General features: G+C 41.9%; 1 protein-coding gene across 15 annotated transcripts in view; it reads left to right on the top strand.

The window, feature by feature from the left end:
• The window catches only part of EPHA5 (EPH receptor A5), a 193557-nt gene that overhangs the window by 131425 nt on the left and 37760 nt on the right, over window positions 1–24372 (top strand). For 8 of the 15 annotated variants that reach the window (XM_077177134.1, XM_077177132.1, XM_077177130.1 and 5 more), the window contains 3 exons: window positions 10591–10715; window positions 13520–13679; window positions 17643–17745. In XM_077177134.1, coding sequence (XP_077033249.1) covers window positions 10591–10715; window positions 13520–13679; window positions 17643–17745 — 388 coding nt within the window. Of the gene's footprint in view, window positions 1–10590; window positions 10716–13519; window positions 13680–17639; window positions 17746–24372 lie in introns of all 15 variants that reach the window. The other 7 variants (XM_077177133.1, XM_077177131.1, XM_077177128.1 and 4 more) reach the window with 1 other exon arrangement.

The raw sequence follows: 24372 nt of genomic DNA, 5'->3' as shown, positions 1-24372 counted from the left end.
TGGTTAGTTGCTGCCCCTCAAGTCTGTACAGATAAAGGAATTATCATTATCTTCATTGCACAAATAACAGCACAGAAAGATGAAGTGACTTGCCCATGATCATACTAGGAGTCTCTGGCAGAGCCAGAAAGCAGAGTATTGTTTCCTCTGGTCTGATGCTTTTATCCCAGTGCCATCCTTTTGTGTGACTGGCCATTTTCAGCAATTTAGATTTTTCCATCTCACGTCTCCTGGCACAAACAAGCTAGCTAGTAAATGGCACTACATATATGTCCCTTGGATCTCTGCCTTTCAAGATCCTTTATATTTTTATCACTTACCTTGTGATAGCCAGGTGTCTGTGTAGAGCCTTGTTTCTGGAAGGATCTCAGGATGTGCTCATCTAACCTGCTTTAAAACCTCCATAGAGGCCACAGGTTCACTGGGTGGTATTTTTCCAGTGCTTCATTATTTTTGTCCTTAGAAAGATGTTCATAAATTTATTACTGTGCTTGTCTTGCTCCAGAGACAGCAGCCTTTTAATTATTTGGAGACTCATGTTCTCTTTCAGTCTCCTTTTCCCCAGGACAGAAAAGTCTCTGTTCGCAGCTTTCTTAACTTGTGGGTTTTCTCCAGTTCCCTCTTGGATTCCATAAAAGTCCACTGTGTTTTTCCTGACATCCAGAATGGGGCACGGTCTGGAGCTCTCTCAAGTGCTCCCTCCTTCTCCCCAAGGACCTGATTAATCCCTTTGCCTACTGGGAAGCCATGGGTTGAGGACTTGCCAAAGCAAATAGCACGGGCAAGGGGCATTCCACAGCAGAGCAGGGCATCAAGATGTACAGGAAGGTCTGCTGAGCCAGGGACACCCCTGAGGATTGCCGAGACCCACCAGAAGCCCACAGCTTGTACAGGAGCAGCTGATGAGTCAGTGGGGCCAGGAGCAGCCACTGCCAAAAAGAGCAGCCCCAGGGAGAACTGCGAGTGACCAGGAGGGGAACAGGGCATGGCAGGACACTCTGTGTGGGAGGGTGCACAGGAGGTCACAGTCTGCTGACTTGAAGGGGAGAAGAAACTCAGCTCATCCCATTCCTACCAGCTTGATGTCAGAGCCAGCGAGAGAAAACCTCTGGGAAGACCTTACAGCCCCTTCCAGGGCCCAAAGGGGGCCTACAAGAAAGCTGGAGAGGGACTTTTACAGGGGACTTTAAGGATAGGACAAGGGATAATGCCTTAAGACTGTGAGAGGGTAGGTTCAGACTAGATATAAGAAAAACATTTTACAATGAGGGTGTTGAGGCACTGGCACCAGCTGCCCAGAGAAGTTATGGTTGTGACCTCCCCAGCAATGTTCAAGGCCAGGCTGGATGGGACTCTAGGTAACCTGGTCTATTGGAAAATGTCCCTGCCCACAGCATGAGGCTTGGAACTAGGTCATCTTTAAGGTCTCTTCCAACTCAGAACCATCTGTGAAGCTGCATCTTCTTCCTTCTTTCCAAAGGGGCATTGCATGCTCCCATGTTTCACACTGCAGAGGTGTGAAGGGAAAGCTTTAGGAAGCTGAAGGTACACAAATTTCACTTGATAGTATGAAGAGGAGTTTTCCTAAGCACCTGTAGTAAAACTGGGATTTGTGCTGACTTGGGTAGTTAGCTTCATCTCAATGTTCGGAACCTGAGATTTTAGGACTAACTCTGCCCATGATCACACTTAAGTGCCAAAAGACTGGGCAGGATATCCCAGCTGGCAGCAACAATGAGATCTGTTAGATTTTTTTATTTGTTTGCCGTGTCCCTTAAAAACAGTTGAAGCCTAGGCAGCATTTGCTCTGATCCAGAAAAGCCACTGTCAGTCTCAAACCAAGGGTTATATATAGTCACAGGTACATAAACCTTTCCATTTCAGCTCTAGTAATTTTGAAGTTTTACTGATTTAGGGGTTTGATCTAGTATTACCTGTTTGATATATTTTATTTGTTTTTAAGAATTTTATTTCAAGCCTTCCAGTCTTCATTGGGGAACTCACTTATGGAAGAGGTCTGGATTGTGGTTCTGCAAAGCTGTGACCAGCTCAGGGTTCTGTGACAAGTGGTGGGCTCATGCTGTTCTCCCATTTCTGAATGAGAGGTGAGATAAGAACAGTGGTGATATTCAGAGGGACCAAACACCACAGGAAGTCAAAAACAAGCTACAGTGGGTGTTAAGCACTTTGGCTATTCTTCACTCTGACCTGATGCACCTCTTCAGTAGCTGTTCTTCAAGTGGAAACATAAGGAATTAATTTGGCAGCCCCTAATTTCACTAGAGTGTTTAGTAATTTGGCTTTAATGTTAGAATTCATCAGCAAGACTGATTGCTCTATCATACAGAGTGGCAGGCTTAGCAGAGAAGGAAATTTCCCACACAATTTAAAAATGGTCTATGAATTTGCTGGGTTTAGGGTTTGATAACAGCTAGAAAAAGGACGCAGCAAGTCTTGTACAAAGGAAGGAGCCAATTTAGGAATTAAGAAGGTGAGATGGTAGAGAGCAGGAACCTGCACATTTTACATTTAATTCAGTAGCTGTGGTTTGGCTTTGTTTTGTTCTTAATGGCATGTGGTTTTTAAAAGGAAGTTTTTGCTTAAATGCAAATCAGATATGAGGGTACTAAAGATAGGAAAGGCACTCCTTGGTGAGTGTGGTGGAAGCTAGTCTGATAAATGTACTCAATAATGAGAATTCTACAGCAAAATGCTGAGCCCTGTGGCTACGATCCAGCAAAATGCTGACAGTAGTGTAGCGCTCATGCACTTAAAATTAAGCATTTTCCAAAAATGCTTTGATGGATCAGAGCTGGAGTCCTTACCACCTTGCTAGGAGTGAATTTATGAGTCTTGTAAGTCAATAGTATTTATTCTTAGGCTTCACAACTAAACCACTAATGGAATATAGGGAAATTACAGCTTTTCTGTGGTGTGAAGAAATCTGGCTCTGGTCTTAACCACAATCTGTTCTCCAGCTTTCAGAAAAACTTACTATCTTGATTTCGAGAGGCGCTAGAAAAACAAAATCAAGTATTGGAATTTCCTGTGGATCTGCACCCTATAAGAAGATATTTCTTCATGCTCTCTTCCCTGCGCCAACAAATATTTGTCTCAAATACACATTGGCCTTGAGTGCAAGTACCAAGTACCTGCTAGGGATATCAGGGACACCTCTTTTTCCTGAGCCCAGGCAACCTGTGATGCCCTGATGTCTCCCTCTCCCTTCTGAGGATCACAGTAAATTGCAGCTTAATAGGAACTGGCTGTGCAGGACACAGGGCTGATGCTGCTGTAAATACGAATGAATGTATGTTAGGCCTGGCGATTGAAAAAAGTTTCTCCAACAATGAGCTATGGTCAGGGCCAGTCTTGTCAGGCCAATTTTTTTAATTTTTTCTAAACAGCCTGTATCTGTACGAAGGGGACTTTGCACCCTGCAAAATACAGGTGTTTGCAAGCCTCCAGGTTTCAATAGAAAAAAATTACCTTGATTGTTGTTACAGATCGTGGTGCTCTTTGTAGCCTTCATTATACAGAGTCCTTAAAATTCCTTAAAACTGTTGTATACCAATATTCCTGCTAAGGACTTGAATGTGTTTGTTGATGAACAAGCTGGAGGAAATACTTCCCCTCCTTTGAGATGAGTGGCTTAATATTACACAATTTTCTCTTGTGGTATCTCGTCATGTTTTCCTCAGGCCTCGTGCCTGCAAGTTTTGTGGATCTGCAGGCAGCTTCCATTCTTTAAGAGTTCACGTCTCTCATCCATGATTGGCAGGAGCCGAGAGCATGTCCATGCAACTCTGTAAACAGAAGGCAAATGGCAAGAATCCAATTTATTTTTCGAAATCACGTGCTTTTAAGAGCCTTGCCAAAGGTTATGTGTTTCTTTGAGATGGCAGTGATATATGATAGGTATCATTAAATATTCTGGCTCTGTTCTATATGGGGTGGTGTGCACATGAGGAATGACAAGGCAGCCTTACCCCAAAGGCTCTGTAGCTTAGTGCCTAGATTTTGTGGTGTCTTTGGGCTTTGTTTGTAATCCTGTTGCAGTTTTAATATATGATAGCCCTGAAACAAAGTAACTTCCTTATGGTAGATTTTGTAGAAATTATTTGTTTGTTTTTTGTGTAAGCGGTGAATTTTGGAAACTTTCATGTAGTCAGCAAGAGAAGAGTGCCAGAGGTGAGCTGTTGCTACACCTTCCTGGGTTGCTTCCACAAAAGTAGGCACTTAAGTAGGTGAGTCTTAGAAATATTCTCTAACAGTAAAATACTTTGTGAATGGCAAAGCTTTCACTGGTTGCATCCACTGTCCTTCAAGGAATATGTGTTGAGTCCTGCTGTCTCACAATTAGCAACATATTTTGATTAAGAGGAAAAGACTACATTCAAACATTTAAAGCTATGGATTTGTTTTCACAATTTATATGTCAATAATCAGTACTTGGTCTTAATAGCAAAGAATATTTTACAGGCACATTTTTATAACACAGATTATTGCAGGAAGGGTTTCAGTAGTGATTTTTCACATGCAGCAAGGCACTTGTTGCTATTTGTTCTTTTAAAACCATTTTACAGGAGTAGCAAAATATCGAGTGTTCATCTAAAGATTTACCATAAGAAGCAGTAGGTCCTTATGGGTGGATCAGTTGATGTTAGCTTGTTGCTGTGGTTTCCTCTGTTTTTTCTTTTTGCTGATTCTCTTGCAAGCTCCTTTAGGAGATACTCAGAGAAAAGAAAGCCTTGAATTACTGAATTTAGTGTGCACACATCTATCCTCCCCCTTCAATTACTGCAAGAACACTGAGTTCTTGCACAGTAAATCTTGAGGCCTTAGACCACATTGGTGCATAGCCACACAGATCTCCTGAGCTGTTAACAGAGATCAGAAGTAAAAGATGAGCCATCGTCCCTGTGCTAATGCAAATTGCATGCAGATTACTTCTGTTATTTCTCTAATGTGAGTATGAATTGAAAGTGTTTTCCCTGGTTTGTGTTTACCAACACAAGAGCACTTCTCTGTAGTGGGAGTGCTGGTAATTAAAAGCATTGGTTCATAGTGTCCACAGCATCCCCACTCCACTCTTTGCCTTTAGGAAAGGGGTTTTTCTGGTGTCTTAGGTCCTAGGATTAGAAGCCTAGAGAGAAGTTCTCTGAGGAAAGCTTTGTCAAAGAAAGAACAGGCTCTTCAACACAATTAGGCACCAGCTGGGGTTTCACTTTTCATGAACTCAACCTTCTGTCCAGCTGGGAGGCAGCAAGGTCTTGGGAGCACCTTGGCCATGACCAGCTTGGGTGTCAAGTCATGTCCTGGTGTCGAGATTAAGGAGCTGTGTTGAATCTTAGAGGAACCAGGATGGGAGCCACCTGAAAGATCACCCCTTGTCAAATGAGACAGATCTGGTTGCTTGGGTTAGTCATGGATTCATATTACAGAAATGGGGCCCTGCCTTCTGTCAGGGCCATGGAGTGCTTCATTTGGGTTCCTCTCTCTTGTTTGACCTGTTTTGTTTCAAGGTGCAGGTCAGGGCTCCTCAGGTTTCAGAGGCATTCAAAATGTCCATTCAGACTGCAATGAGATCTAAGACCTGGCACCTCAGGGGCTCATCTTGGAACATAGAGGTTGTGAAGAAATGCTATATAGCCATTGCCAAAGCAGCTTGAAGATTGTGTTCTCATTTTGATATTTGGTGTGTGAAAAGGACCAACATGAAGTCCCCATCTACACAAGAGATGCTTTGAAGAATCATTCAAAAGAAAATGATCTCCATATATGAACGATGTTTTAGGGTTTAGCTCCTACTGTGCAAGGTGTTTGGATTTTGTCTAATCCTGGGGCTAAAATTTACCTCTTTGCCTTATTTAGGGCCTGTGCAGGATTGAAGTCCTGTGAAAGATCTCAGATAGAATAGAAATAGTATTTAATGCTACTTAGTACAAGGACCTTTCATTCCCTGAACTCAGATTTCAAAAACACTTGCAAACACATACAAACTTGGGGCCCAGCCTGTTTGCCTAACTAGCCAGGTATGGTTTGCAACTCTTTGTTCTCAAGGGACAAAGAGTTTTGAAATCCATTATCAGACAAATTTGAGTGCACTTTGGGATATGAAAAATTGCAGCATGAAAGACAAGTTATAACTTAAATCCTAAGTTCTGACCCAGGTGTAATGTTCACAGTAAAACTGCCCTTAATAGAGCCACTGGGTGCTGCCTTAAAAGTTCCTATGTGAAAATACAGAGATAATACAGTGAAAGCATTTTTTTTCCTTCCCCTTTCAGTGTTCCTGTTTTAACTGACGTATCTATATTTTTTAATTAACCTACTGCTTGAAGCCACCTGCAATTTTGCAATGCCTTTAGTGTGACTTGGTAAATAAGGCAAGTCTTGCTTCAAATGCTGAAGTCACCAAAGGCCTGAGAAAGAAATTAGAAACTGACTGAAAAATTACAATATACCAGGCTTTTGAAGTGAAACCAGAGTTGCTTGTCTTGTGGTTACTCTTCTAATACAGGTTTTATTTTCTTCAATTTTACCTGGTTTTATTAAGTGCATTAATTATAACATTTTGTTTGGTTATATAATAACAGATAAAGGTTATGGCTTTGGGACTGAGTAAAATGGGGAACCATTAGCTGTTGTTTCTGCCAGAGTGAAAAATACCAAGGCAAAAGTAATTGGCCTGCAGAGAGCATTAGATAGACCATGAAAAGTAGAAACTGGATTATTTGTTTTGTCTTGGTACAGTAGTTGTTCACCTGATAACATTGGCTTCTCTTCTACTATAATTAGCATTTTATTCCACTAAGCATTACTGTATGTTAGTTATTAGTGGGACACAGCACAGTATGTTGTAAATATGGCCTTTGGTGCCTAGATGGCTAATTCAGTGCTAATGTCATTATCAAAGGTTGCAGAGGAACAACTATCCTAAAAAGTCTGTTCTTCTTCTTGAAATAATTTCCTGTAGTTATTCAGATGTGACTAATGATGTGTCTTCTGTAGAAACTTTTATTTATTTATTTGGTATGTCCCCTTACTCTTCCTAAAATATGTTAGAAAGAGAACAACAAAAAAAAAAAAAAAAAAAAAAAAAAAAAAAAAGAAGAATCAGTTTTCTATGTTGTTTGTTTTTGTTTTTTTTTTTTTTTTGCTTCCTGATTAATTTTTGGTCTCAGGAAAGCAAAAATGTACATTGGCAATTTCACACCTTGTTACATCTTCTGTTTGCTTTTATCACATGCATGGCTGTTTTCATAAATGGCAAACATAAACATAAATGATGTAATATCCCTCTTTGATCTTGACTGTGTGGTTGAGAAATTAATGCATAGGTGCAGAACATGAACAATTCACAATGTACCCCACCTTTTGTTGTGTCAAGGCAGGGATTTGAACAAGACTTCTGTCTGCTTACACAAGAAACATGGGATATTACAGCTTTATATATCTTGACTCTTACGTGAATTTATTTTTTTGCATGTTGTACTCCAAATGGAAGGGCTCTGTGGTTTGACTTCTTTCCACTGAGAGGATGCTGCCCTTGCAGAAGCAGTGACCTTTGAAAAGCAAGTCTTAAGTAATCCTTTTATTTTTCTGAGATCATATAGCACAGTATCCAGTTGCAGGCTTTTAAGATGGAATGATTGCAGACTTTGTCCACTTGCCTGGATTGAATTACATTTTGTTTGACAAAGAAAACTCTAAAATACTTATACCTTCCTTCCTTCACTTCAGAGCATCGTAATCTCTCTGCATTGAGGATGCAGAGTGGTTGCTGTATCACGCCAGCACCGCTGGGATTTATTGAATTTACTTAATTGGACTTTATCTCACGGTTACACTTTAACACTTCTTTTGAAGGAGATTCAAAAAGGATACGGTTACTCCTCTTCTAATTTACTTGGAGAGTCAGGTTACTAATTTTCTTATCTTCCATCCATTTCCTGGTAGAGCAGAGCATTCTGTGAGCCACAATTGAACATTTTAGAGACTTGCACACCCAGAGATTTAAGTCCATGTAGCTGCTCACTAGCCAAGCTTTTTGCACATGCTTTTTGAAGGGAATGCTCTGATTTAGGGGAGTAGGAAATTTGATGGGTGTGTTTGTGTTGGCTGGTGGTGCATTTTGTCTTGTACTATGCAGGTGCACATAAAGGAGAGCTGAACTGCCCTGAACCTCCTAGGGAAAGGTTTTGCAGCAGTGTTTGGGAGCACTAACATTGTTTTCTTGGCTGTAAAGCACCTGTGAGCCTCAGTCCTATAAACACTTCAGGAAACCTCAATAAAATGGATGAAAAATCCACTATTTGATCAGGTGATTTTGATACTGGGAATTGCATGATTTTCACCTTCCTGAGAGGCATTCAGTTCCAGGGAGAACTGAGGTCTCCCCTCACTGCTCTTCTCAAGTTTACTTTTGCTAATAGGAGTTTAAAATGGTTTGATGCTCAGCACTGTTGTTCTCTATCCCACCAGACCTCTGCTGCCAGCTCGGTAAGCATGGGATAGGCATTGCAGGGATTTGGGGGCATTGGAGACCAGTCCCAGGGGGCATAGGACCCTTTTTTTGAGTATTTTGGTGGCTCCTCCCTGTACATGGTAGCATCTGAGTGGCTAATGGTCAGTGAGCAGTATCATCTGTTTAACGAGGATTGTACAATCTCCTTTTACTTGGCACCATCACCACACAGCAAGACTTGTTATCCAATGGCCCTGAAAATTATGTAGCTCCCTTGCATCAGAAGAGGCTTCATTCTATTTTGATGGAGCTCCCTACTCCATCTTGTCTGAGCTAATATATCTGACTGTACACGTGTCCACAGATCTTGTATCTCAGATGCACAACTCAGTTTGCTGTGCACATGTACCCACAGTGCAAATTTAGGCACCTGAGTCAATTAACAGAAATACCTTTACCAGATTAGCAGTTTGTATTTAGGTTGTTATTTGCCCTCACATAGCCCAAAAACTTGTAGAGGATGTCAGTCAGGGAGGGGTAAGGTGACTTTTGCAGATGAACAATTGTTGGTGATCACCATGCAGGGCCTGCATAAACAATGTGGTCGTGGTTCAAATCAAAGTGGATTTTACTCGCTCAGTGGAGCAGTTGTGAGCACAGTGGTGGATGCACAGTTAAAAAGCAAACAGTGTCTGTACAGCTTGATGCCAGCTCTCCAGCAGAAAACAGTATGGAAATAGCCAGCACCTTTCAGCATCCTTCAAGAGCCAAGTGGGGAAAGTAAACAGGAGTGTAAAAAACTAGGGCTGAAGCAAGACTGAGATGTGGCAATTTGCTATAACAGAGAAGTCTTACTGCTAGCCTTTAGTCCAAGAATAATTGTCTGGAGCTCTTCCCTTACTTTTTGGCTTAAAATCAGACCTGGAAAAATTATTGTATTTGTTGTCTTTATTTTACTTAATGGGTTGGGGTTTTTTATAGTGTTAAGATAATTAGCTAGTCGTGCATATTAAAAAAGTGGTTTTCTATAGTTCCAAATACATTTTGGAAGATGAAATGTGGTTGTTGCTCTTTCCATTCCATTCCATTCCCCATATGGCCACAAAAGTCTTTGGCATGGGTCTCCTCAGGCCCCCTGTCATCCTTGCAGGAGGGTGAGTTAAAGTCCCTCATCCAGGCATGGCCTGTTCTTATCTCTGGAGAAGCTGCTCTTGGCCCTGCAAATGGGAGACCATGAGTTTCTCCAGTCCCCTTTTCTTTTCACCTAGTGCTGTTTCCTAATCACTGGCATGAAACACCTGGGTGTCAGGGCTGCATTGCCCACAGCAACTTCTGCTGGAGAGCTGGCAGGGGGGCAGCAACCACAACTTAGAAAGTCTCTGCAGACCTTGGACTGAATACAAAGGATCAAGCCTGTTTCTGATGCACATGTGTGCTGCAAAGAGCAGATAACCTTTCAGGGCCGCATCTTAAAATAATGAGCAGAGCTTGTATGGCTGCTCTCATGCTGTGGCTTCCCCAAGCACACTGTGAACTTCCAAACTGTGATTGCCATTAAAATCTTTTGCCATTTGCAAGGAATTAGCATCACTATGTGAGCCTGCAACACCCCAGTGATATTTATGGAGAGCAATTGAATTATAAAGGTTGTAATATTCCTTGCTTCTGAAAGGAAGGGGCTGAAAGATGCCTGGGCTTAAACTACTTAAAATCCAAAAATAGTTAAGGAGCCCATGTAATCTAAGGTCTTCTGAAAAATATATGCCTTGAAAGCAGGCAAAAGAAAGCAAAGCATAATCAGGATGTAATTCTGATAACGCAGACCCCTGACACATTTGAAAAGAGAAGGTGTGGGTTTGATGTGCTTGAAAATTGCTTGAAAAGATGGGGTTGATGTGATAGTAGTTCATGTCATTACTTTGCCTTGGTGGTCATGCTACCACAAATCCAAGTTGTTAAAAATGAGCAAATGCTACCAAGGTGAAAACAGACCCCACTGATCTGCAGTAGCTCGGGATTGCCTTGCGTTTGAGCATGCACTGATGAGTTTGACTTTGGCTGAGGCAGACCATCTTACTAACCATGGTTTTCGTCTGTTCTGTTTTTTTCCTGTCTTGCAGCACCTTCTCCAGTCAGTACTGTGAAAAAAGGGAAGATAACTAAAAATAGCATCTCCCTTTCCTGGCAGGAGCCAGATCGACCCAATGGCATCATCCTGGAATACGAAATCAAATATTTTGAAAAGGTGTGATGGACTGATTGCTCAGCTTCCCAAGTACCTTCTCTTTATTGTTTTCTTCTTTTAGTTGTTATTATTTGAGTCATGGAAGGGAATGGAGAGATTTTATGCATAAATCAATGTCAGATTGATTTTGCAGTAAATGATTAGGAAGACTTGAAATGAGGGTGTTGTTTTCCATTAGTGTGCCACTTCTCTTGAACAAATACATTAAATCCGCATGTCAGATTCCTCTCCAGCCTTATCACATTAAGATAGAGCCCGCTCATTTGTTAAAAATAGAAGGGGATGGGGACTGAGCATCTGTCTCCTCCCAGAAACATCAGGCAAAACACTTTGCCTTTGGTATTTCAATTTCTCACTTGATTTTCCATCCACTGTGAAAGGAGAGGAGAAGGGGCTTGTGGAGAGAGACTGCATGTGCAGATATGAAGAAGGGCGTCTTGGCTTAAAACTTGCCTGGGTTTTCCAGCTCTTTCCCTTAGTTTAAAGGGAAGCAGTCTCCCCACAAAACTTGCCCCTCCTAGTCTTCATTTCAAATGGTGACCTGTTATCTTCCTGCAAAATTAATGTTGTTTAAATGAAAACAGTTACAAATGCACTTTATCAAATATCTTGAGTACTTGTATTTTGAGTGATATGGCCTTAAATCTCTAGAAATCTTAGATTTCCAAAAATCAGGTTTTCAGGATTTGACTGAATAGCATTTTTTTTGCCTTAGCTGGAATTGTAAGGTGTCCTTTTTTCCTCAGAAACATCCAGGCTTTCTACATGAAAACAAGAGGAAAATAATGAAATTGAGTCACAATTCACTTTTTAGGGGGGTTGAATTTCTGTTTTAAAGAAGATATTCCATTAGGTCTATCTGTGATCCAGGTGAAATTGTTCAACATGGACCAGGATTAGATCCTTACTCCTTCTGTCTTCTTTCTCTGACCATGGGAAGGACCTGCTCAAGCAGTCCATGCAAACAGGGGAAAGAATTTCATAAATCTTCTCCATCAAAATAAAATTAACAATATTTTTGCAGATGAGGGAGTTTGTGAAATAGATATGTGAGTGACTTAAATAGGGCTGAAGATTAAGGTACATGCAAGAATCAGGTTATTTTGTTTCTGGAAATAATCCATCACTAATTATTTATTTATTAACTTGTTCGAATGGCTGTTGTGGGTACATTGAATCCTTACCATGGAATGGCTTGGGAAGAACAGCTTTTAGAAACAACAACAAAAAAAAAAAAGATAAAGCAAATAATTAAAGTGAAAAAAAAATGTGTATTTCTTCATTTTCCTTAGTTTGTTTTCAAACAAGTTGGCAGGAGAGGGGACTTAAAATGTTACATTTGTAGTCCAGAACTAGTCTCAAATAGCTTCAGCAAATAGTTCTTCAAGAGTGAGTCCTTTGTGGAGAGATAGTTCCAGCCAGTTCAAGTTTATGCTATCTTGATTTATTTTCTTCAGGCTGAGAGTGAAGCTTTGTATTTTCCATAGAAAAGCGCAAGAGTCCAAGTGTTTGCAGAAGCCAACAGTGTATTGAAAAGTTAATTGGCTGACATACAGGCAAAGATGTGACCTAATATTCGCTTACTGCTTTTAACCAGTAGTTGAGATAGGCTGGGGATATTGCCATTAATCCTTTTTCTTTGTTGCTACTATAATTTATATTCTCTCAGTTTTCAGTCCTTCATAAGGGTAAATTCACATTCATTTCCAAGGGACGAGAACATTTATATTAAATTTTCGGGGAAACTGAGTTTTGTTAGATTGCATTCCTGTACGAGGGATCACTCCTTAATAAGAAAAAAAGGGCACATATATTTATATGTGTGTGTGTGTGTGTGTGTGTATACACATTTCTCCAAAACAGGCGTCAATTGAGAAATTTTGTAATCTTACAATTTAAGAAATTCCTAGCACCTTAGCCAGGCATATTGCTGTCAATGGGAAGTTGGCCATTAAATTAAAAAAAAGAAAAATTAGCTCAGATTCTAAGAGCTATCCAGAAATCTTGGTAAGGAACTACTAAAAACTCTGGTTTAACTCACAATAATTTGGATCTGAGAAGATATGGTGAACAAAAAGCAGTCTCCAAATTTGTAGACCTTAATTTATGAGCTCTTGTCTAGATTATGTGTTACAGTAAATAATTCTAAGAGTAATTACTTAGCATTTCCACAAAACTTTAATCAAAGAACTGGAACTGTTTCACATTAGAAACTGATGTAGATGAAGATTTATTTCAGCAATTTTTCTTCAAGTTCATTGCTTCAAAAGAACCATGCAAAAATTAGGTATTTTCCTGGAGTTTCGGTTTATTATTCTCTTCCCAAGGTCTAATTTGTGGTTCTAGAAATTCAGGCATAAAGTTGTATAGTGTGTAATATATTATTCTCTTTTAGGCCTACTTACACTACTGGGAAGCCGTTTTGGTGTAAATCAAAATCCTTTTTTAAGGCGATGGGACTCGTTTTATCTTCCCTGTGCCTTGGGATTGATCTTTGTATGATAAACCTTTCCATTGCCCCAGGCCATGTACATCCTGAGCAGGGGAAAGCTGCTTCTACTGCAGATGTTGGTTGCGTGCCTCCCAGAATCATTGATTATAAAAAGAGAAAATCAGATCTCAGATTTTGTATTGCAGAAAGGACCTTCAGAGAGGGAGGGGGTTTTGAGGCAGAAATCCTCCAAAATGCATACTTCAGTCATCTTTTGTTGTGTTTCTCTGGGGGTTGTTAAGAGTCTGTCTTCTCTGAGAGCCATTCTGTGTGTGTTTGAACTTTGTGCTTTTCGGGGGGGTGTTGGGAAAAGGACCAGGAGACAAGCTACACCATCATCAAGTCCAAGGAGACAGCGATTACGGCGGACGGCTTGAAGCCGGGCTCGGCGTACGTCTTCCAGATCCGGGCGCGGACGGCTGCTGGCTACGGGGGCTTCAGCCGCCGGTTCGAGTTCGAAACCAGCCCAGTGTGTAAGTGCTTCTCATTTCTGCCAGCCCCTGTCCCTGCAAGGCTGCCCTGAAACCCGTCAGGGAATCAATACCTCTGCACAGAGCTCTTCCTTTGATTGCTTCATCCCTTGACTTTGGAAACGTCAGGAACGTCGTGACTCTGCACTTGGCATATCTGTCCTTTGCTTCCTCATGGTGGGGTAGGAGATCTTCAGGCTTCAGAGATTCATGGCTTTCCATGCTTAGAAAAATCCTGTATTTACAGAAGCCTGGTGTAAGAGAGTTGTTCCTCTCAGGAGGGACAGAGGGGATGGGACCTGCTCCTTAAAGGCTGGCTGCAGAGGATGCTGAGCTCTCTTAATTATCTCCATCTGGGGGGGAAAAACCCTGAAATGGTGCCTCTCTGCAAGGGGAAGGGTTGAACCAGCATTAGTGTCTTTTGTGTTTTTTGGGGAAAGTTCCTGTCAAGTTAAAAGATTGTTTCTGTTGGCTGCCAAGGCCACAGCCTCAAGAAAAGGAGGTTGACTCGTAATCAGAAATCGTAAAAAATGTGCACTGCAGGTGCAGGACTTCTTCTTGGCCTGTTACATTTGTGGGGTTTTAATTTTTTTTTTTTTTAATGAAACTTATCCAGGGCTGGATTCTGAAACAGATTCTGTGTCAGGGTGAACTCCTGAGGCACATGGAGGCTCAGCTGCTCTTTCTTCTGTGTTTAGGCACAGCTGTAGGGAAATTCTTTTTGTCCCAAATACAGAATTTTGCCAAGGTGTCAAGTACAATTTTGTCCACCAGAAAATATGTCTTCTCTCTATTAGTTTGTACAGCTGTCATTTATTAATTTTTATACTGTGTGCATGGAAGAGGAATTTTATGGTGGAAATACTCTGATCATTCCTGTGGGAAAGGGACTGTTTATTGTGTTTTCCTTGGAAATTTAAATGCATAAATACTTTCATTACTGTTACTCCAGTTTATTTAAAATTAGTCATCTTTGAGGAGAAGATGTCAAGTTGTCTTTTCAGTGCATGCTGCCTTTGAAGTCATAATAGATTTTCAAGGAGTCATTATACATGTGCAAATGTAGCTGTGGAGCCAGAGATTAAGCTAATACAGTGAAAATTGCATCACAATGCAAGCATTAATGCAGTAAGGACAGTGTATTTAATGTATTTCTCATTCTGTTAACCATTAATTGTGCTCTATAAGTAGCAACCAAATCATGTTATGCCAAAAAATTATTCTGTATAGTTTTTCTCAGTTGGAAAGTTTCTAGCTTAGAGTTGTTTGAGTAATAGTGCTCTAGTCTATTAATGAGTAACACATGAAATATATGCACATTTGATCTATCACCTATGATCCTGCTCCAAAAATAATGGCACTTTTATCAAGCCCATCATGTAAGTATCTGTGTTAATCAGGACTTTTGAAGGATATCACGTGGAAATACTTTTAAACACTAGAAATTCTATGGGTCATTTAGTCATACCCACATCCCAGTCTTTTTCACATTTTAAAGGCAGAGAAATAGATACTTCTCTGATATTGAGGAGTTGCTGGTATAGTCAAAAGAATACCTCCTACATTGTCCCAAGTTTGGGAATGGGAATTGTTCATCTGTTGGACTCAAGCTCTGGCTGAGGCCAGACTTAACTAGATACTTTAACACTTAATAGGATTGAAATACAATGTAAGCCTCAGTATCTTGCAAAATGCAGCTCTGTTTGACATTTAAAACCTTATAAAAAGCATTTTTTTCCCCCAAAGTCCTGTATAAAGTCAATGTTAGTGTCAGGAGTGTGACCAGACTCCCACTACTTTCCTGCACATCCTGGAGATTTTGAAAGCAAGCTCAGATCGAAATCTCACTGCTAGATCAGAGTACAGATCTGAACTTCTTGTTAGAGCCAAAGCAAACGATTTTTATTCAAGCACAGATGAAAACCTTTCAGTGGGTGTTCTGAGAAACAAAAACAATTTCCAAGTCGTTTGGACTGAACAACAGGTTTTGTTTCCAGTTTGCAAGGTTTCTGTGGTTAGTTTTAATACATTTGGAAGAATTATACAACAACAGCCTGAGGAATGCAATGGAGGAAAGCCGTAAGCTGTTTTGGACTTCCCTCTTTTTCCAGATTTTGGGAATTTTTACATTGTCCTGCTTGTGCAATTCTGCAAAGCACCATGAAGCAGCCAGGGCTTCAATTTTCAGCGGAATTTTATTATTTGAGTGGAAGGTGTTGCTGGGTGTATCTACTTGTTAATTCATCCTTTCCAAATCCCACCAAGCTCGTCTAGCCCCAAAAATTAACTTTGCAAAGAGCTGGGTTTTGGCTGGATTGGTGAGCTAATCTAGCTGGTCTGCTGGGCAGGAGTAGGAACAGACAATCAAGCTGAGAAGGGGTAATGCAGGGAGGATGTGTGTGTCCCTGACTTTGAATGGCAGCAAGCCCCAGCTTGGCTTATGGGTTCAGGCTTTTCATCTGCCATAGATCACAGTAGAATTTATCTCATTTCCCCATCCCTCGAGCTGTGCAAAAAACCACCAATCACTGCTTAATGTTCTCCTTTAAATGTTTTTCGTTTTAATTATTTTGTCAAGAAAGCAGTAAAACACCATCTTAAGGAGCCCCCATAACTTTGTGAGGCTAATAAAATCTCTGGATGATGGCAGGGGTTTGGAGCAGTTAGCATGAAATATTTAATGTGTCAGGACCAGTCCTTCTGAAATCACTTACACTGCTGTAGCAGGTCCACCCCGCCAGTGGTTAAGCCCAGTGCAGATCAATGTTTAATGCCATACCTTTCTGTCTTTCCTTTCCTTTAACAATTAATATGGGACTATATTCAGTTATTTTATAGCCTTGATAACGTTAATCCTGTGCTAAGGACCCTTTTTTAGTTCATCATTTAGTTAAAGGCTTCTTCAGTACGCAATCAATTCCTGCTGCTCTCTGGGGTGGATGGAGCTTCATCCTGGGCTGGCACAAGGTTAAGAGCTATAATGAGGTTTTCCCCCACAGAGCAGTGGTTCCTGTGCCAGGGAGCTGGTTTTGCAGGGAGGATGTGAGGTTTGTACCCTGGGGAGCTTATATACTTGCAGCTAAATAAGCTGGCAGCAAAGAGGGCAAGGTGAGGAGACTTTGGTTTGTGCTTGGAGAGCCCCATATACAAACCCCTGGGGGAAATGGGCTCCTTCCCCTGCCAAGTACAAGTGATATTAGGGTTTCCATTTTACAGCCTACAGGAGCTTGGTCACCTGCTCTTATTTGACCCATGTCAAAACTCAGTTCTCAGTCGGCTGTCCTGACCTTTCTGCTGGCATCTTTATCACCAGTTTAGTCTCCTGCCTTTTGGCAGGAGGGCTCTTTACAAGGCACAGACTGGAAGAGTTTGGCTTCCCCAAGTTTTGGCCATTAAAAAGACCAACCACTGTACATGTCTTAGCAGATTCCTGTTTTACAGAGGGCACTCTATGGCCATGTGATAGAGATGCCACAAGGAGTTAGTTTATGATTTTTTATATCTTCTTGGAGTGCAGGTAATTCTTTTTATCTTGCAGATTTTTCTTGTGTCTGTTAGCAATAACATTCCATAAATGTTCTCTCTGACTGTTGGGTTTTCATCCAAATGAGAGCCTGTTGGGTTTTCATCTTTTATCTCTGATTTCTAATGCAGCTAACTCAGGGAGAAAAACTTGTGTTCACAAATGTAAAGGCTGCATCCTGCAATGCTTTGGTTTCTGAATTGAGCAATGAGATGGAATCTTGTTGGGTTTTTGGCTTAGTGTTGCATGTGGTTTTGTTTCCTTTCCACCCATATCCTTTCCAAACTAGAAACAGACAGCAAAAGGAGGAAAACACAAACCGTAAAAGAATAAACGAACTGGTAAGACTTGAAACCTTGCTGGCAGCCTCACTAGAAAGACTCATATGAGTGCTGACTGTCATTTTAACCCTAATCTCCATTTTCTGTTTCTCATCTCAGCAGTAGCTGCATCCAGCGACCAGAGCCAGATTCCTATAATTGTTGTGTCTGTAACAGTGGGAGTCATTCTGCTGGCTGTTGTTATCGGTTTCCTTCTCAGCGGAAGGTAAGAGAAGAAGCTGTGTATTTATACTTCTTCAACTTTTGCAATAACTTTTATCCGACCAGCTGATTAGTGTGATTTAGGCAAAAGCAGCATGTGAACAAAGCTGTCAAGCGGTAGCACTGTAAAACAGCACGAGGGTGGGCTGATTGATCTGTTTGGACAAGCAGGAATGACAAAGGCACTCTCACAGATGTAGTTCACTTCCCAATGATTTTCATCTGTGTATAGGCTGGCCCTGATTATTTGACTTGATTCTCCCAGGACTGTTTTCACATTCCTTTAAAAATAAGCAGAACGTTTTATTACAGGTTAAATATCTTCACCCCCATATGTTTGTACTCAAGAGCTTGCAATGGACTTTGCTCATGGAGAAAACTTCAGGAAAACACTTGCAAAGAAAATGAGAATAAAGCCACTGATATGGCCAAATGCCCCACATTTTGGTCAGATCTGGATTTCATTTCTCATGTGTACGATACTAATGTGTCCCCCCAGCGTTAGTAAATCATACAGAGAGCTTCCCCCACAGAGGGAGACACTCTGCCTCAAACCATCCCATTGACTTCTCATGTGCTTAAACATAGGCAAGTGATGAAAGCCTGGACTATACCATCTTTGACAACTCTAATGGAAGTTGATGGAATTTTTTGATGAACAAGAGATTGTGGTACTGGGGCAAAATCTGGCCTGTATCAGGATAAGTTTGTACTGCAATATTAAACTTGTTTGGCAGCCAGCATGGAAGGCACTTTTTTCATATTCTACATGTATATTAGTACCTTTTTAGTAGCAGTAGTCAAACAATGCAACATCCTTCATGCATATGTGAAGTACTCCACAAAGCTTTGTGAAGTACATCTACTGATAAGGCTGAATTTGTTTTCAGTGCAAAACAAACATTTATGCTTCTAAGGTACCCATCAGCCCACAGTTGCTTTTATGATACAGGTCTGTCCTAAGCTCAGGTCTAGCAAGGTGGCTCTAATTTACAGGATATTGTAAACATTAAGAGATGTTACAGATGCAGAGGAAGTGCACTGAATTTGGTTGAGTTGGTTGAGGGTCTTATTTCCCAGAGGAGGTAAGGTATCAGTCTGCAAATGCAGAGCAGTGAAATCCTGCCAGGCTGAGCAACTCTGTCCCCAGGCATAAGGCATCCGTGGAAGGACACGGACAAAGTCATTTCCTGTCTTGAAAGGTAAGTGTGCTGCCAGACTCATCTCCAGTCAAGGTCAGAGACTGACAGTCTCTTCCAGCTCAGCTGTTCAAGCTCCTGTTGTCTGCTTTGAGTGACTTGTCGGGCTTAAAAATGGAAAAGTAAATGCTTCTGTCTGCATGAGAAGCATGCAGCAGCAGAGAGGGAGGGGGGTGAGTCAGTGGCTACAGGCAATTCACACCAGGGCCTACAGGAAAGCTGTAGTCAAAAGCCTTGGCTCTGAACACTGTAGACAGGATTCAAGTCTCTCTTAAAGACTAGAGGTTGTGATTGAAATTCCTCTTCAGTCAGAGCAGGTGGATGTGAACCTTGGCTCCCCCAGCCCGGATGTGTGCTTGTATTGGTGCAACAGGAGAATGCATGTGTGACTGTAGGGACACTGTGGATGTAACCTGGAACCTCTGCAAGGAAGAGTCTGGGGGCTGAGTGACAGGTGGAGGAATGTACATCCCTCTGTGGCCATAGGAAATCAGAACTGTGTGGCTGCCAGTAGCTCCTGCTCTTCCACAGTTGCTGGTAAGGGCTCAGTACCCCTCTGAGGAGGATGTACCTTTGCAAGTCTCCTTTTCACTGCTATTCTCTCTAGTCTCAGCAAGCAGTTGCAAACCCTGAGCCATTTGTCAGCAGTTCTCATTAGTTAAATCTTTCTGTTCTCTTGCCTAATGTGCTTTCCAGGATGTGCTTCCTCTTAGCTCTTTATCTCTTGACATGCTTATGAAAGCTCTTGTGTCCTTTGGCTAGAGTTTTATTGCTGCCTCTGCTGCTACCTTAATCCTCCTGCCTTGTACTCACACTTCCCTCTGTGGACCCCAGGGCAGCTGCAAGTTTCTGGAACATTCTCGATGGTGCCACGCTGGATGTCTGGAAAGGATAGGCACAGGGAGCTGAGCTCTTCATCCATTTTTATCTTTTCAACCCTTACCCAAACTGAAAATACCACAGTCCTTCATTCGGAACTGGTGGAGAAGCCTCCCACACCAAGGTTTCGTCCATTATCAGAAAATTGGCTTTGAAACCACAGGACTTCTCTGCCAGTTTGACTTCCCATGAATTTTAAAGCCCATCTAGTACATTGAGTGACTTGTGAGAACAGCAAAATAAACCCCAAAAATCCAGAAAGACGACAGACAATTTGAAATTAAACAAAACAAAGAAATTGCTCTGGTTTGGAAGAAAGCAGAGATGCCAGGGAGATGTGTTACTCATGCTGCTTTGCCTTGGATAGGGATTCAAGATAATTTGTGGACTAACTCTCCTGCTGTGACAGCAGGGACAATAAACGTGTTCCAAGTCATGGGATAATCCCTTTCTGAAGCAGTTAACCTGTTTCTGGGAGATGTTTTCCTATTAAACCTCTGGAGTGGTTGTGTTGTGAAGCAGTGCCTGGTTCCAGGGGGGTTGCATTTTCTTTCCTAATTCTTTCCTGTATTTGCTATTAGGAAAACAGCTATTTTGAACTCCAGCTGGAATCACTACTGCTTGCCACACCAAGCAAGCTGTGCAAAGCCCGGGCTCTGTCTTTTCTGTTGATGTAAGAGAGCAGGAGGAAGAGAAAAACCATCTTGCTCTGCCACACTGAAGGTGTAGCCTGGCCAGCTCTTGAAAATAGGCTGCTTTGTGCTGGCTTCAGGGTGCTCCCAGGTCCCTGAGAGGCCCTGGACACCTCAGGATACTCCTCCCTAGGATGCTGTATGGCACCTCTTTGCACCTATCCTCCCAAGTCCCAGGCTGCAGCAAGCAGAGGCTTGAGAGCAGTTCTGCAGTGGAGGTGAATGTCGTCCTGCTCTTGGCAGTGCTGTGAGGAGTTTCCAATCACAGGGCTGAGGAGTTTGCTGGAGTCTGCAGGCTTTTTATTTTTTGCTAGGTTCCCAAAGGCAGGGCCACACCTCTGTCCTCTTTTTTTTGCTTTCAGGTCTCTGCAGTTCTCTGGCTTCTTTTGAATGAATGTAAGTAACAGCTTGGCATTTCCCGTTGGCAGCTGGCCCTAACCAAAGGTCAGCTGAACAGTAGCCGTGGTGGCATTTCCACATGTCAGCGTCCATCTGTGGAAATGCACTTTGCGTCTGAAGCTGGAGATTCCTGGGAATTTGAAACTAAATGTGCTCTGCCCTAAACAATTAAGCTGAATTTCAGAGCTGATTCACTTGCAGATGCTCCAGAAAACTTCCTGTAAATAACACGTCCTCTGACCAAGGTCATAAATGCCAAGCCAAATAGCTGATCACTTTTTTAAGTTATCCTGCTCCTTGCATCAAGGACATATTAATAATATAACAATTGGGATTACAAATCAAAGAGATTCACTAAATCAGACTGTAGTTGTCTCAGCATAAAAAAGAGAAGTGGATTGAAAATCTATTATTAAACCAGCTACAAGTATTTCATTAAAGAACACAGAGTTGTTATTATCTCTGTTTTGTTGGGATTGTGTGTTCTCAGAAGTGCTGTGCATTTTACAGATAGAGCAAATCTATAAATTTTGCTTTCCTAGCAATGCATGAATTAGATGTCTGTTACCATTACTGTTCCTGACTGAAGTATGTATTAATCTAAAATCATTACTGACTTTTGTTTTAAAGTCTGTGTCAGACAATCCAGAGACAAAGATCTTTGCACTCCATCTCACAGGGAGCAGTAAAGTGCCTCAGTTTTTGTTGTGTGGTATCAGTATCCTTCTCCCTACAAACTGAGGTCAAGAGCCAGGTTTTCAGCAGTCTGAGGAGGAGACAACTGCTCCAGAGCAGTACCCCTCTTTTGTCCTTCAAACCCAGCCCTCTTTGCAAAACAGACAAGGTCTTAGGGTCAGTGTTAAGAGACTGCTGGTCCCTCCAGTCCCTCAAGCTTTCAAACTTCATAGCACTGAACAAAAGCATGAGCTTTTACAGAGTAAAGTGGGGAAGATATTAGGTCAATGCTGTGCATGTTTGCAAAAGCTGTTCAAAACAGCCAAGTCAACTGTGCATCTGCATTTATAGCCAACTACCCATCATGGATGACCTTTCCATCTCAAGTGATCTTCCAAAGAACCAGAGGGAGCTTTTCATAGAACTTAGGGGGAAAAAAAAAAAATGGAGCAGCAAAAAACTCATCCTCGCCCTGTGTCATGCATATATAGAAAGTCTCCTTCTGGCAAGGAACTAGCCTCTGAAAGACAAAGCAAAGACAAATCTTGCCACCTGGGTACTGGCAATTAGAGGCTCTTACACCAGTGTTTCCATCCTTGACCTTGGCTGATTTAGACTTTTAAATATCTGTGCCTGTGGTGGGAGAGGGCTACTTTCTGGACACAAATATGTGCATCTTGTTAAAAAGTGGCTTTCAGAGAATAGAGAGGGTGAAAGATTGGGGTTTATATCCCAGGTCCTCAGAGAGTGTTTACAACCTTCTGTGATGTGGAAGGTCAAAATGGATGAATTTTTCCACAGCCTCCCCCCATCCTATTTTCCAAGTTGTGTCAGGGCTTAAAATAGTTTGCTTTTTCAATATTTCCGTAGGAAATGGGAGACAGTCTATAGATAATGGTTTTCAGAGAGAATTTTTCCAGCATGAGTCACAATTTTTGTTAGTTGGGACATTCTAAAGGATTTTTATCTCTGCATTCTTGCATGTTCTTCCTTCTTCCTGCAGGTCATTGTCTCCTGTGATTTATTGCCACTTTATTATGCTGCCTACTGCCAAATATCCCCCACGATTCACCTGACAAGAGGAAGGATTTTGTTGAGGAAGCTACTGCTCTGCCAAGTCAAAATTCCCATCCACCCAAGAGCAGGCAGGATCTGGTCCTGCTTCTGTTGGAGTCAAGGTTTTCACTACTTCCAGCCTCTTAACAGCCTCTTTGCTGGGACATTTTCCCAGAGGGAGAGCACTGGTGTACAGTACAGCTCTCTGAAGGGAGCGTGCTCCGGTGCCCAGTGCTTCTGCACAGGGTCAGACCTTCCTAGGGCCTGGGTGGAAATCTGCTGCCTATAGAACCCATCTCTAACATCCTGTCAAGATCAGCTTGTCAAATTTGGCTGCTCCAACACCTCATTCCTCTTCTACTCTTATCACTTTTTGGCTTAGTGCAGACTCACCAGGCTCAAGGCAGTCTGTGCTCTGCAGTTTCAAGACAGGTTTAAGGATCCAGGCTAATCTGCCTTTGGATGACTTTGGCCCAGACAGAAGGTGAGACTTGACCAAATCTAAAACTAATCTAAAACTAAGCTTCAAGTTATTTCTGAGCTCCTCTGGCAGCAGCCAAGGGAATGGGCTGGAAGGACTGTGATGAACAGCTAAGCAACCAGCATAAGCTTTGTCTGGGCAGGGAGAATGTGGGGTAGTGCTGCAGTAAGTGATGAAACCTCCTCGCCTCCTTGCAGGTGATTTGTTTGATGGCATTGTGCAAGTCCTGTTTCCAGCCCAGAAGGGAACTGGGCTGCCCTTCAAGCTGGAATTTGTAGCAGCTTAAGGCTTCTGCTCAGCACCCCTTGTGTATGTAGTCTTTGAAAGTGGGATTTTACAGTGTCTTCTCTTGACTGTGGAGTGGGTAGAGAATGAAAAAGGAAGTCAGACTCTTGTCCTTCTGCACCTCTGAATATGTGGATGTTTCACTTTGCTTTGAAATCAGAAGTGTGACCTCTCCTGGGGCTTCACCATGTAGCAGCATTTGGCCTCTTACCTAGAAAAAAGGTTATCTCTGCTTTCTTATGTCTTAGACATAGAAAAGTATAATGCCAGAGGTCTTTCCAAGTGCAGTTCCTTTCCCTGAAGACATTGTTTTCCTTCCCCATAGTGACTGCATAGCTGTCATCTGCTTGGCCTTCTGCATTCTCAGCTTCTCTCAGACAGTGCAGAGACACACTTTAATGTAAGAGCTAGGATAGCTCAGCAGGAAGAGCAGGTGACTCCTTAAACATTCGTACATTTTGGGACAAAGTGGGAATATATTCCTAGCAGCTCACAGTGTTTAATGGTACTTCTCTGATGTTTAGAGCAAGCATGTTGACTCAGGAATTGCTAGGTGTAGAGCTGGCCTCCTGACCTGGAGATGCAGGAAGCAATCATTACCATCACTCAAGGCTGTATGAAGGATTAGAAAAATCTTCTCAGGCACCCTCAAGTATTTCAGTCTCTAATTGCAAGCCTCTGAAGAACATCCCATTAGAACAGCTTATTAAAAGCAACAAATGAGACTTCCATTTATCATGATTCCAAGACTTCAGCTTATAACTCTTAAAAGCCACATCTATATATGGCAGAGCCTCTCTGAATTCTATCTAGCCATTAAAAATGTAGTTTAATTCCAAATGCTCTCTGGGTCATCTGCAGACTTGTGGTAAATTAATTACTTTAATTGCAGGCACAGTTGCTGGGGCCCATGATATATATACATTTCATTAACCAAGCCCAGGGTTTGAAACAATGCCAAGGGT

Source organism: Agelaius phoeniceus, chromosome 4, assembly GCF_051311805.1.
Source record: "Agelaius phoeniceus isolate bAgePho1 chromosome 4, bAgePho1.hap1, whole genome shotgun sequence".
NCBI lineage: Eukaryota > Metazoa > Chordata > Aves > Passeriformes > Icteridae > Agelaius > Agelaius phoeniceus.
Note: the sequence above shows the minus strand (reverse complement) of the source record. Positions and strands in the feature narration are given on the sequence as shown.